General features: G+C 33.4%; 1 protein-coding gene across 9 annotated transcripts in view; it reads left to right on the top strand.

The window, feature by feature from the left end:
- Positions 1–14323, top strand: part of EHBP1 (EH domain binding protein 1) — a 386656-nt gene that overhangs the window by 332362 nt on the left and 39971 nt on the right. For 5 of the 9 annotated variants that reach the window (XM_061432759.1, XM_061432760.1, XM_061432757.1 and 2 more), the window contains 5 exons: positions 2737–2844; positions 5912–6036; positions 8411–8549; positions 8706–8812; positions 11415–11538. In XM_061432759.1, coding sequence (XP_061288743.1) covers positions 2737–2844; positions 5912–6036; positions 8411–8549; positions 8706–8812; positions 11415–11538 — 603 coding nt within the window. The remainder of the gene's footprint in view (positions 1–2736; positions 2845–5911; positions 6037–8410; positions 8550–8705; positions 8813–11414; positions 11539–14323) is intronic. The other 4 variants (XM_061432765.1, XM_061432763.1, XM_061432764.1 and 1 more) reach the window with 1 other exon arrangement.

Raw genomic sequence — 14323 nt, forward strand, 5'->3', positions numbered from 1 at the left:
CCCAATTATTTTATGATATATTAAGCTCTCCATACTACTTGCCTGAAGGTTATAACAGTCTCCAACATGGATTTCCTGCCTCCACCCTTTCTGTTCTAGAGTCCATCGTCTTACTCAGCGATCTCAAACGAAGGGTGATGTCACATGGCTAATATATTCCTGTGTGCAATCCCTGAACCACTTTTTCTTTCATATATGAAGGTATATCAGAATGTAAGCAAGAGTAATATTTTAGGAATAATATTGGAGATACTTTAATTCATAAAAACATAAGCTTCAGTGCTTCTGTAGTAATTATACATATTTCACAACTGATTACCATAAAACACTGTGGTAGAAAACTGCTTATATAGACTGTTCTCAACTTAAACAACACATTGCCCATCATGTTTGACCAGCAAACCAGTGTCCCTCTATTCCTACCAAGTAAAATCTTTTTACCTTTTAAGTCTTACTTCCCATTATTTCACTTTAAGTATGCTTGAGCCAGATAGGACTTTACACCATTTTTTGAACATAATCTACACTTTCCTGCTCTCATGCCACTAAACCTCTTCCCTCAATTGTACTTTTTGAAATTCTGTACATTTCTGAAGACTCAATTTAAAGGTTAGGGCTTCCAAAAAATAGTTCCTTGTGCTACTGGCAAAAGAATAATCTTTTCTTTTCTATTCTATTCTTCAAAAGAATAATCTTTTGAATTTGCTCTGTATCTTATTTTTACTTCATAACACTTAACTGTCCTACATGGTATTACAGTCATTTGTATGTATAACTTTTGGTCCCTGGGTTGGGAAGATCCCCTGGAGAAGGGATAGACTACCCACTCCAGTATTCTTGGGCTTCTCTGGTGGCTCAGATGGTAAAGAATCTGCCCACAATACGGGAGACCTGTGTTCAGTCCCTCGGTTGGGAAGATCCCCTGGAGAAGGGAATGGCTACCTAGTCCAGTATTCTTGCCTGGATAATTCCAAGGACAGAGGAGCCTGGCAGGCTACGATCCATGGGGTCGCAAAGAGTTGGACATGACTGAGTGACCTTCACTTATATATAACTTTAAGGTGGAATAAATGTCTTAAAACTTGATATCTTATAAAACTTGATATCTCTTCAACATCTAGCAGTGTTTTGTAAATTGCAGTTTCAGTATACAATAGAAGTTTCTTGAATAAGTAAATGAATGAGTGTTGAATTTTGTGCTTTCACTCTAGATTAATTATGGACAGTAGAAATCAATAGAGGCTGGTTGCAGGAACAAAATACCATACTTTAAAATCTATTGATAGTAAACTCTCTGACAGGAGGAAGTGTTCTGAACACTTTCTTGGTACTCAGGAAATATTTGTTCATTCATTTCCCTTTACTACAGAATTATTTAGAGAAGAATTTTTGAGAACAATGAAGATGATGGTGCTGACTTTTATGAAATTAGTCAAATAGTTGTACTAAGCACAGTCAATTAGAAAAGCTCTCTCAACTAATTGTACTTAAATAATATAGCCAAGTATAATACCTTAATGATTTGAAAGCATTTAGCAATATTTTCCCTTGGGGGCATTTCTCATTCTTTTTCTCTCTGTTATATTCTTCTAAATGGCTTCCATTAGGAAGTCTTCAATAAATGTAAACTATTATTATTAATATTAATGCTCACAGTAAATATTTACTTGGGAAGCCCAAAATCAAACACACACTGTACAGGGAAAAGGACAAATATTGAAGGTTTAAGCCAAAGTTATAGAATTTAGAATTTCTCAATTGCAATAACCTTTGGAATATCTCATTATTAATAAAAGTTGCCCTATGAAAAATAAACTGTAGAATAGTAGGGATATTCTTCAACTCCCAGGGCTAGACAGATATTTCTCCAAAAGGTGCATTGCCTATCAGTAGCAGAATTTAAAGCTTAGCTTCTAATATACAGATCTACTGCTATGCCTTTTTAAATAGATAATATTGAAAATTACTTAACCAACTTATGATTAGGATTTAAAAAGGAAAAATATGTAATATAATTAATTATGACTTATAATACATTTTGCTAAATGTATAAAAAAATAGTATAATCTACCTCATTCCCATGTACTTAATTTTGAATAATAACAGTGTTTTCCCAGCTTTATGTCTTCCACGATATACTGTCTTAATTGTTTCTGAACTTTCTTTTGCATAAAGGTACTGTCTATTCTCATCTCAATGTTTGTTCTTAATTTGTCTATAATGCTTTCGCTCATATTTCATCAATAGTACAAAAGCATTTAAGTCTTCATGCAGATAATTTAAAAATAGCTACAAGTTTATAAAGAATGATTTGTTTCTTTATATATTTCTAGTAAATGATAAAATGTGAAATTTAGAAATATTATTTGGTGACTTTTTTATTTGATGACTTTTTTATCGAACCAACTTTATTTTTATTTACTGTCATTAGAAATTAGCAGGAGATTACATTTTAAAATATAGGGATTCAGTGAGCTCAATAATTCAGAGACAGCATGTGGCAAATTGTCAAAATCTTTGCATCTGCTTTGATGTGACAATTCATCTTTGACATGGAAATGTAAATATAAATGTTAATCCAATAATGAAAAGTTGACTTAAAACTGATTTCTTAACTTGCTTGTCTGTGTCAGACCTGAATTTGAACTGTCATTAAAATACTGTTTTTTCTTTCCTATATAAAATAGAAATAATATACTAATAATCTACTAACATTATTGCTACATGTTCCTACAGATGAAAATGATAATGTTGAGATAAATACTAACGAGGAGATTCCTGAAGGCTTTGTTGTAGGAGGTGGAGATGAACTTACTAACTTAGAAAGTGACCTTGATATTCCCGGTAATTTCAAATTATAAATACTTTGTGTCCTGCTGCATGGCAAACTCTTCTGTTACATTTTTATTATTATCTCACCAATAATGATAGTAAATTCTTTTCGTAGTTTTATTACATCTTATGCCCTCACAAATCATTTAGCTAACTCCATCTTCCATCAATTTTATTTATTTTGTTTTAGGCTTAATGTTAAAATTAGCAATAATATTGAAATGGCAAATGTTTGTTTTTCTCTTATTACTAAGATTCACTTTGGTATTTTATGGGACAATTTGTAGACATTCTGTGATTGGTTCCCTTCTCAGCCTAAATATTTTGTTGTGATGTTCTAAGATATAGATGAAGCATTGGAATGCTTCAAATAGTAATCTAAACCATGGATCAGATTTCCTGATTTGGTTTGAAATTGGTAGTCTTAGTAGGAATATTATTTTATAAATTTTGTGCTTACTTTAAGTATTTAAATATTACTACTAATAAATTATTTTATGTGTGCTTAATGATTACAGTAAAACTCTTTGAAAACTGCTTATATAGATTACAATTAAATTAATCTCTTATTGTGTATCAATAGATATCATACCAGTAATCACATTTGCGATTGAACTGAGTTCTTGTATAAAATATAAAGAGATATCATACCAGTAATCACATTTGCAGTTAAACTTCTGAGTTGTTGTATAAAATATAAAGATAATTGCTTGTGGTTTAATAGATGAGTGTTCCATATGCATTACCTTTGTAAGTTAGCAGCAGGTAGCTTTGTAAACATAAGGGGTTCCATAAATGCTTATTAAATTGAATTCTTATAGCAGTAAAATGTCTTTGGCAATTACAGGTAAGAAAGTGAAATCCCTAATGTTTATCTTTTTCTGTGAAAAGCTACAGGGAGGGAGACACTCTCTTCTTCCCAGCCATGGCATGTCCCTACAATGCTAACCTGCTTTGTTTCTTCCCTGTTTGAAATCATGCTGTTATTTCTGCAAAAAAACAGTCAACCAGAGTCTTCCTAACTATGGACAGCAGCTCCCCGCCCAAAAAATCTGTGTCTCTTGTCAGTAGTTCCTTCATGGCTTAGTATTAAATAATACTTTACTAGATACAGGGCAATATATTTATAATTATTCAAGTCCAGAAGAATGCTGATATTTAAGGAAATTTTTAAAAATTTTAACCCAAAATTAGGACTGCCTTTTACTTCTTTCAATTTAAAATACCTACTCACCCTCTCACCACAGCCACTGTCAAAGTCTTTCAGAAATTGGTATCATGTCTTTACCACTGAGGGCACCCATAAGTTCAGAATTAAAGCCTTAACATTCGATTCATGGAAGTATAAAATCAGTGACAATCAGTGGTACATATTTCCTGATTTAATAGTAGATTATGAAGACAGGAGAAATTAACCCTTTTTTGGATAAGGTAAGGAGAATTTTTTAGCTTTAGTTATAGCAACTTTGTGAGATATTTTAATGTATTTAAAGGCTGACTAATATTAAGGCTTAACAGGCTTGACTCTTTTCTTTTTAAAAACACTCTTCCTACTTTTTTGTATACCAAAAAAGAAAACACATCTCAGTCTTCCTGTTTTTGGAGTTAACTAATACATTGTTTACAGTTCTCAAGCATGCCAAGTGCTGGCATGTACATAGGACAGATTTCCAATTCAGACTATGGTTTATTTCATGGCAATAAGAAATAGGAATGAAAAAAAAGAAATAGGAATGCAAACTGGAATCTGAAAACACGTAGCATACATTATGATTTTTATCCTTGCTTTATTTTTCCCAAAATTCTTTTTTTATATCTATATAAAAGTCATAATGTTTTAATAATAAATTGTTTAATCTTTATCTTGATTTGACCATAGTTCATCAGATATTGTTTTAAAAAGAAGCCTGGCAATATAAACTGACCAATTTGCATGAAAGTAATGATAATAGCATTTATTAAGAATCTTATAATTAGAAAACTTATTAATCTTTATGAAAAATATCATTCACCAAATGGTCAGCATGTCTTTTATAGTCATTTTATTAAAGAGTTGCTTTGAGTGAATTTTTTAAATGGAATTGTTTCCATTTGCTTCTGAACTATTTTATTAAAGACTAATTTACTTGCTAAAAATAATTTGAAATTATTTTTAAAGTTATAGCCATTTTTTATTTTAAATTTCTATCCATATTTTATACATTGCAAAATACAATAATCTTTATTTCTGCCCTCTAATTAGAAGTTATTTGTGAACATATACCCTATTTCAATGCTGGGTATATCTGTACACACATAAACATTGGATTCTAACAGTATATACATGACTGTCTAAGATCATGTTAAGAGCATAATATGGCATTTTATGTCTAAATTTAATATACTAGAAGAATTAAAATTACAAAATAATATAATTTAGAATCAAATGCATTACCTCTTTTAAATACCCACTTTGTAATACCTTCTTTTATTATAAACAACCTATAAAGTTGCTAATATAAATATATGCATTAAATATGGCCTGAGGTTTTAAGGTAAGCATAGCTGCTATTAACCATAGAATAACTAAATGGTCTTTAGGCATGTTGACTGTATTCTTTATGGGGACTGATTTTGGGGAAAAGCACATATATATGCTAAGAGACTAGATTTTATTTATTCCCACCACAAAAAAAAAAATGATAATTTTGAGACATGATAGAATTGTTGACTAATGCTGTGATGGTAATCATATTGCAATATATGAATGTATCAAATCAATACATTGTACACCTTAAACTTACACAATGTTATATATTAATTTTTGAAAAAGGGATATAGTCAATATCCCTAAAGACTACTTAGTTATACTATAGTTACTGTATAATAATTATAGTTACATAGTATGTAATATTGTTTATAGTAGATATATAGATGCAAAGGTCTGCATATGTTTGGTCTTATATGTTATTTCACAACTCTAATGTCCTTCTTTCTGTTTTTTAAAATATAGTAATATTTTTATGATGTCCGTTAAATTGATAGCTACACATCTAAATGTAGTTCACACAGTTATTCATAATATTTACATATTTAACAGAACAAGACACTAAGTTGGCAGACTTGAAGCTGAAGAAACTCCTGGACACTCAGCCACAGGTGGCAAATTCACTTTCCAGCACTGCTCAGAAAGCTGTTAATGAAAGTTCAGAGCAAGACATTAAGGTAAATCTTACTTAAAATATTTGACTTGGTATCTGTGTATTCGAATTCCCACTGGTACTTTATAATTCTAAAGTCAGTTTCTTACCAAATTCTTCATATTAAGATATAAGAATTTTATGAAATAGCTGATAAATTGAATGTCAGTATGATAATCAGTATGCATATACTGTTTTTCAGAGAAACTACTACTTTAAGTTGATATGTAAGTAAAAGTAAAAGCTATTCTTGACTTCTATATGCATCTGTATTTTGCTAATGAGAATATTGTTAAGAGAATTCTAGCATATTCTGTCATCTGCAGCCTCTGACCTGTTAAGATGAATTAATATCTGAAGATGATATGTGATTGAATATAAATTTTGAAGATACTTGCATGTGCTTTGTGCCAGTATAAATCTTACCTTGTGTAAGATTTTAGCCAGAATGACACATTGTAGGATGATGATAATGATGATGATTTGTAGTATTTATATTATCCCCTCTCAAGCTGTCCCCCCTTTTCCTTGCAGTGTATCATTAATATTTCTCTAGCTTTAGGGCACTTCTAGTCTTGTATAACTTTTCACCCACCTGCGGACAGTGGGGACTGCCCTGCTGACTGAAAGGATTTCCTTTCCCTGACACAGAGATGCTTTGAAGTCCCAAAACAATGACTTTCATTGCTTTTCCCTTATACTGTCGGTTTCTATAAATTGGTGATGAAAGTGTGTGGCAGCACCAGAGGACTTTTGGTCTCTATCTTTGAACAAAAGGAAGCCTGGATCAGGTCTGATTTTTTGCGTTCAATTTAGCTTTCTGCACTGGATTTAATGCAGAATGAAGCGGGCCTAAGAATAATACAATGGATTGAAAAGGCTAACTGAATTAGTGGGTTTAGAGGAATACATTTGTAAAGTGGCAGAAGTCCCTAGTCATAAAAAGGTTTCTTAAGATGGGATTTGCTAGCTAATCACACTGATATTTTAGCATGTTGCCAGGCCTCAAAAAATTTAGCTGTGTTTGTTTATTTTGGTAAAGACTTGAGTTTTACACTATTGGGCAGTTATTATGATGCAACAGTAGAACACACACTTTTCTTACACAAATAAAAGCCATAATTGTTTCTATCCTAGCTACATAGGTAGCGTATTATAAGCATGATACTAATGTAAATATATAACTTAAAAAAATGAAATAGATATTTTCATTCTTAAGGTTTAATTATCTAAATAGATGCAGATGATTTTGCTTTCCAAAAAGCCCTTCAATGTAGTTATTTTCAAACTTATTCCAACAAAAGGTGTGCTTTAAACAGCTTGTCTTTGTATGGATCTTTTTAGTTAAGATTTTTTAAAATGATGCTTATAAAGAACATATAGTCCATCTGTTCCCTTGAAGCTTTCAGCATTGATTTGGGGTTTTATTTTTTTTAATAAAATGCAGTTTACACGTTTATAAATGAGGCATTTTGTGTTTGTGGAAAAGGATAAACTGTTACCTTCCCTTGAGGATTCTGTATCCCAGGCCTCCTTGAGGCTAGAGAATAGGCCATTGGAGGACTCCCTCATTACTGATTGTCTCAATGCAGAGGAAGGGCAAAGTCTTGGTAGCTTTTGATAACCAGTTTCAGCATTCAGCAGGCTTAGCTATTAGTCATGCATCTTAGCCTTTCCCTATTTACTTTCAAAACACTTAATAAAAATAATAAAAGATTAGGTATAAAATGAAATATTTGTTTGGTACACAGCACCTCGGTATCTGCAGCTTCCACACACTGCAGTGGTTCAGTCTTCTGGGATATTTCTTGTTGATAGAACCATTTGAATTTGTTACCAGTATTAACATAGGAAGCTCTGGAAAAGATAATTGTAGTTTCCTTAGCTGTAAAGGGCTTACTTACAAATCTGGCTTTGGAAAGTTATAGCTGATGAAATGCAGTTCAGTGGGGTAGTATTATAATCCTACCTTTTAGCCTTCATCCAGCATTAGTGGTTTATCTCAATGGGCATAAAATTAGAAACTAGTTCTTCTTGTCATACAAGTCTGTGGGACTGTACAAACCAATGGGGCAGAATAGTGAGGCTGTGGGGTGGGTGCGGGTAGACAGAGGTAATGTGGCATCTAAATGATACATATCATCAGGAGAAGACAGGGAGGTTTACAGTATCTAACGAATCAAAGTTATCAAGAGTGATTCTCTGTTTAAACCCTGTCTCCCAAAGGTTTTGGTTACAGGCAACAGACTTGCAGTTGAGCTGTTTAGAACTCTTTACAATCCTTTTTCCTTTCAATATATTTCTAAATTGACATTATCTTAAATCAGTAAAAGTTGTTTATTAATGTGTAATCTCACATTTATAAGATCAGACTCTCAGCACATTTGTTTTACTTTTAGAATGGCACAGAGGATCTCAGGACTGAGCGATTACAAAAAGCAACAGAACGGTTTAGAAATCCTGTTGTGTTCAGCAAGGATGCTACAGTCAGAAAGACTCAACTTCAGTCTTTCAGTCAATATGTTGAGAACAGACCAGGTAAGAACACTTTTTTAGATGTTTTCCCATCTTACAGTTTAACAGTATTTAGCTGTGTGTGTGTGTGTGTGTATATGCTGATAATGTAAATCCACATTTTAATATACAACTATCAAGCTTTATAATAATTTTACATGTCTTTCCCTTTTTTTTAAGAGATGAAAAGGCAGAGATCAATACAGGAAGATACAAAGAAAGGAAATGAGGAGAAGGCAGCGATAACTGAAACTCAGAGGAAGCCATCAGAAGATGAAGTGCTTAATGTATATTAATTTTTTGTGTGGTTTCATGATTGCTGATAATTCCAAACTGTATGTGGAAATAGTGCCTTTATTTGTTAAAATGAGATGTTAGGTTTTTTAAGATGTCAATCTCCAGTGCATTCAAAGCAGAGTGAGAGGGGTGCACTGTTGAATTAGTCTGCAGTGTGGTGATAATTGTCAGATAAAAAAAAATGAATTTTTCAGAGTTCCACAGCCCCAGCTTCCTTGAGACATTTCCATCAGGGCACTTCCCATAAAGAGATTCCAGTATTGATCTACCAGGAGGATTTTAATTATTACAATAGCAGATACCGCAGAGCTGCAGTTAGAGGGAAGAGTCACATGAGACCTGCTAGAATTTCTCAGCCAACCCATTTTGTTGGCTTGGGTTAATGGGTGTTCAACCTTTCCATTATCCAGATCAGCCGTGAATTACTAGCTGAATGATGTTTGCATTAATATAATATATATGGTAATTTCTTCACTTAATTAACGGGGAGGTTCAGCTCAGTAGGGGTATGGGCTGATCATGTGTAAAATTGATTTGTGAGGGAAATATTTGATAGACCGCAGGGAGAAAGCTGCTTTTGATGGACAGCTGCGGGACAGAAGCAGGAAGAACAAGTTTTAACTTGAATTTTTGTCTGGAAGCATTGCTCTCTTTCATGGTGCTACTTTTTAAAATTATTATTATCTCCAGTTTGTGTAAATATTTTCATTGTTTTTACTGTTAAAATTGTTTTTGTTGAATTTTAAAACCCTTGCAAATGTACTGAGAGTTACAAACTATATTTTAAGGCTCTAGAAACTTCTCATTTTTAGGTTCTCATCCTAAAGTTATTTCACTAAAAGAATGTCTTAATACATAGAAGAGGTACCTCGTATATCCTGATGAAATATTTAATATAATTTATAAGTTACAGAATATTTGAGTATACTGTATACTCCCACTATTTAAATCTGGCTATAAACTTAATGAGTATTTTTAACTGAACTGGTGAGTAGAAGCAGTGAAGTTTATGTATTACTTATCACTTCTGTTTTCTTATATTTGTATTACTCTTACTGTGCTTGTTTTTTCCCCCTGGATGGGATTGAGAAAAGAAAAGTCCGTTTTGAAAATGCTCTGGTCTCTGGCAGATAGAGCCACTGAATTTTAAAGTTACCATTAGCATTTATTCTGTTCTTATAATTTTTGCTTTATTTCATATTGAGGTGAGAGAATATTCACTTTGTATGAATCTTTAAAAAATACAGTGACTTATTTGATCAGTCTATCCTGAGACATGATTTATCAGTTTCATGATTTTTAAAAAATATTTCAGTTTTCAGTTTGTCAACTACCATAATCAGTCTAACAATAAGCTGGTTTAAATTGAGTTCATATTTACTAGTTCCAAAGATAAATAAGTTGTTCATGTGGTTAGACAGGTTTGTTGATTATGAGACTTTCAAAATATCCTCATAATAACATAATTCTTGATTTAGTTTCTTATTTAAGGAGTAGCGAAAGATAATTCCTCATGGCTTCTTAGAGATTAATATGCTCCTAGGTAGGGAAGGGATTTGACAGAGGAAGGTTGCTCACATTTATTTCTTAGTAGTGGCAGTGGTAAGAGTAATCACTTACGCAGTTCTTTAGTGTTTGTCAACTACTTAGGAAACTTACCCCTAGAAATGTCACAAGATACACATTCCGAAGGGAGCTGTAATGAATCAGTTTGGTACTATACCACAAATAACCCTGCCCCTAATGATTTAAATTTGTAATATGAAAATAAAAATTAAGGTTTACTGGTACTTTATAATAGAACTGCTACTTAAAATAGAACTTCTAAGGATAAGTTTTTTTTAACATGCATGGTTATAAAAAGGGAAATTTCAGATTAAAATCCAAATTTGGTTCCATGGAAGATTAACCAAATCAGTGTACTGGTAGCATTAGATCCAGTGTAGCAAGGTTTGAAACCACCTGTCAAGTTAAAATTCGCAGCTACAATAATTAGTAATACATCAACACAATGACATGTTAAAGTACAGAAGCCAGCTGGAGGGGAAACTGGAGATATTAGAAACTTCTCTTTCATCATTTAAAAAAAAGTTTTTAAAGTATAGTCACTATGAAAAGAAGAAATGTATCTTTTTAATTTTATATTTCTGTAAGAACAAATCTGATATTCTTCCAGATAAATTCTTTAAGAATCAATTCCTTAGCTAAACTCCATTTTTGTATATTATACTTTTGAATTAAGGATGTCATAACTGTTTGTTTTGACAGCCACTAAGGGAAAAATTATCTTTGTCCACACTTAATAACTGACTCAACTCTAGGAGAAATTTTTCTTACTCAGTATTTACTTTTTAAATCTGGGTGTTAAATTATAATACTAAACAGTTGAGGTTTTCTCTGTTTACAAAAGTTTTGCTGTATATAATACATATGAAAATGTTTTGAATCACAGGGCGTCGATTTTTGGTACTAAGGGTGATACTAAAGGCGTATTTGGTTCTCTAGGTAAGTGCTTTACTAAGTGTTTGTAGAAAGGAAAAAATGCAACTTACAAGTGATTTTTTTTTCCTTCCTGTTTGTTCTCCTTAACAGAAAGGGTTCAAAGACACCAGTCAGTATGTTGTAGGAGAATTGGCAGCACTAGAGAATGAGCAAAAGCAAATTGACACCCGTGCCGCGCTGGTGGAGAAGCGCCTTCGCTATCTCATGGACACAGGTACGGTGCCCAATTACACTGTAAACAGTTTTGGCAAATTGAGCGTTCACAAACTCTTATAGAGTTTTGGAAGTGTGAATCTTTGAAGCCTGAATGTTCAGCAGAACTGCCTTGAAAATAAAAAGGCTGCGATTTGCAGCCACCTCTCTGGGCCCTGGTGATAAGAGTGCCTTCATGGGAAGTGATAACTCGCCCTGATACCGTGTGAGCCAGCACTATTGAACAGTGTGCTCATCCATGCAGAGTTGGAATACACATCTGTGCCTCATTGATATGCCACTGCTTAAAAAAAAAGTAAGATCTTCACTGTTCTACTGATTCATTGGGAAAAAAAAAGATTTGGCCAGCTAAAGCCATGTACTGCATGAAACAGAGCACTATGCATAGGGGACGGCTCCATGGACTAGATCACTGAAATTTGAGAATACTATCTGGTTACTGATGCTCCGCAATTTTTTTTCAAGAGAACAGCTTTTTAAAAGTCTGTAATACTTTGTGTCACAGTTGCATTTGAAAGGATTAAGGTATATAGGAAGGTTTGTAAAAATGGTTTAGAGCAGCAAGTTAGCTCCTAACCAGAGGATAGATTGGCATTTAATGCTGAAACGCCAATGGTGATTGAATAGATCTAAGTATGCAGTAAGCTACTGGGGTGGGGTGGGGAGGGTACTGTGTGTATATTTTTAAGAAATACATATGCATTTGTTTCTTTAAAATGCTGCTCCTACAAAGGGGTAAAAATGGGAAATAAATTGAAATCATTCATACCAAATTAAAAGTAAACTATGTTAAGTTAAAAAATGTCAAAATATAAGTAGAAAATCTATTCCTCTAATTAATTGCTTTAATTTTATATTAAATAGATTAGTAAATTACTAGTGGATTAGAATTGGAAAGCTTTCTTGAACTATTTCTTCTCTATCTGCCAAAGATGTATTTACAACTAATAAACTCCTTCAGAAATAATCATTTATATGGGACATTTGAAAATTGCCTACATTAGTGAAATCAGAACACACTAGACTATGAAAAGGCCTTTGGTTTTGTATGACCGGATTGGTTTCAAACTGTGTTCTGTGGAGACTTTAGGGCTTTTTCATAAAAGAGCATTGTGTCACAAGAGAAAAGACTGGAAACTCTGTTTCCTTTCCTTCTTTCATGCTTGGAACCTGATTTATTGAGGGTTCTAACCAGAACAGACTCACTTTCTCCTTCCCATCCCACATATTACCAGTGAAGCTTTGTAGTGGCCCTCGTCCCAACTATAAATCATTTATTATCTGAAACACGTCATGGACTACAGACTGACTTCTAGAATCTCTTCAAGGTTTTATATTCCATGCTACACAGGACAGAATCTGGTCTAGACTGAATCTGCTAGACTTGATTTCCCAGCTTGATAAGCTACAAGAATTCTCCTGGATTGTATCAAACCTCCTCCAGCTCAAATAATGGTCACCAAGATTTGCCTAAAGCCTAGTTAGCATCTGAATTAAAAGGTAAGGTATTAGAAAGGGAAAGCATATATTTATCCTTTTCCTTTTGGAGGTTCCAGTGCTTCCAACTTTTCATTTATTATAGAAGTTAGCACCTTTCTCTGATACGTTAGAATTTTCATTTACTTTCTGAATCTCAGCCTTAGAATTAAAAGCAGATAGTATCCATATTCTTCATTTACTTTCTGAATCTCAGCCTTAGAATTAAGCAGAGCAGATAGTAATCATATACTTTACATGATAAAACTGAGGCTCAGATAGGGGAAATGGCTCATATAAGATGGCTTAATTACTAATGGCTGAGTTAGGGCCTGAACCCATTTTTAGGTTTTCTAGTTCTTGAGAGTTCTCTTTCTCTCTCTTTTTTTTAATAGCAAAAAAAAATACTTTACTGGCTATTTCAGTTTTTATATACTTGTGGATACTGACTATATACACTTTTTAATTTTATTGATTTAAAATTCACATATAAAATTAACTACTTTAAAATGTACAGTTCTGTAGCATCTAGTACATTCACAGTGTTGTGCAATCACCACCACTATTTCCAGAGTTTTTCATCACCCTAAACAGAAACTGTGCTTATTAATTCCTCACTTCCTCCTCTTAGTCCCCTGGGACTCACTAATCTACTTTCTGTTTCTCTGAATTAGTTTTATTCTAGATATTTCACATATAAGTGAAATCAAACTATAGTTATCCTTTTGTGTCTGACTTCTTTCAGTTACTATGATATTTTCAAGGTTCAACTATATTGTAATATACCACTACTTTATATCTTGTTGTGAAAGTGAAAGTCACTCAGTCGTGTCCGACTCTTTGCAACCCCCTGGACTATACAGTCCATGGAATTCCGCAGATCAGAATACTGGAGTGGGTAGCCTTTCCCTTCTCCAGGGGATCTTCCCAACCCAGGGATCAAACCCAGGTCTCCCACATTGCAGGCAGGTTCTTTACCAGCTGAGGCACAAGGGAAGCCCAAGAATACTGGAGCGGGTAGCCTATCCCTTCTCCAGCGGATCTTCCTGACCCAGGAATCGAACCGGGGTCTCCTGCATTACAGGCGATTCTTGACCGAGTGAGCTATCAGGGAAGCCCTGTTCTTGTTGTGGTTAAGTAATATTCCATGGTATATATATGCCATATTTTGTATATTCATTCATCCATTGACGGACATTTGGGTTGTTTCCACCCTCTGGCTAGGATGAACATGGTCTCAAATCATTTCTTTGAATCTCTTCAGTTTGGGGGGTTATGTACCTAGAATTGGAATTACTGAGTCATATGGT

The sequence above is a fragment of the Bos javanicus genome, chromosome 11 (genome assembly GCF_032452875.1).
Source record: "Bos javanicus breed banteng chromosome 11, ARS-OSU_banteng_1.0, whole genome shotgun sequence".
Classification (NCBI taxonomy): domain Eukaryota; kingdom Metazoa; phylum Chordata; class Mammalia; order Artiodactyla; family Bovidae; genus Bos; species Bos javanicus.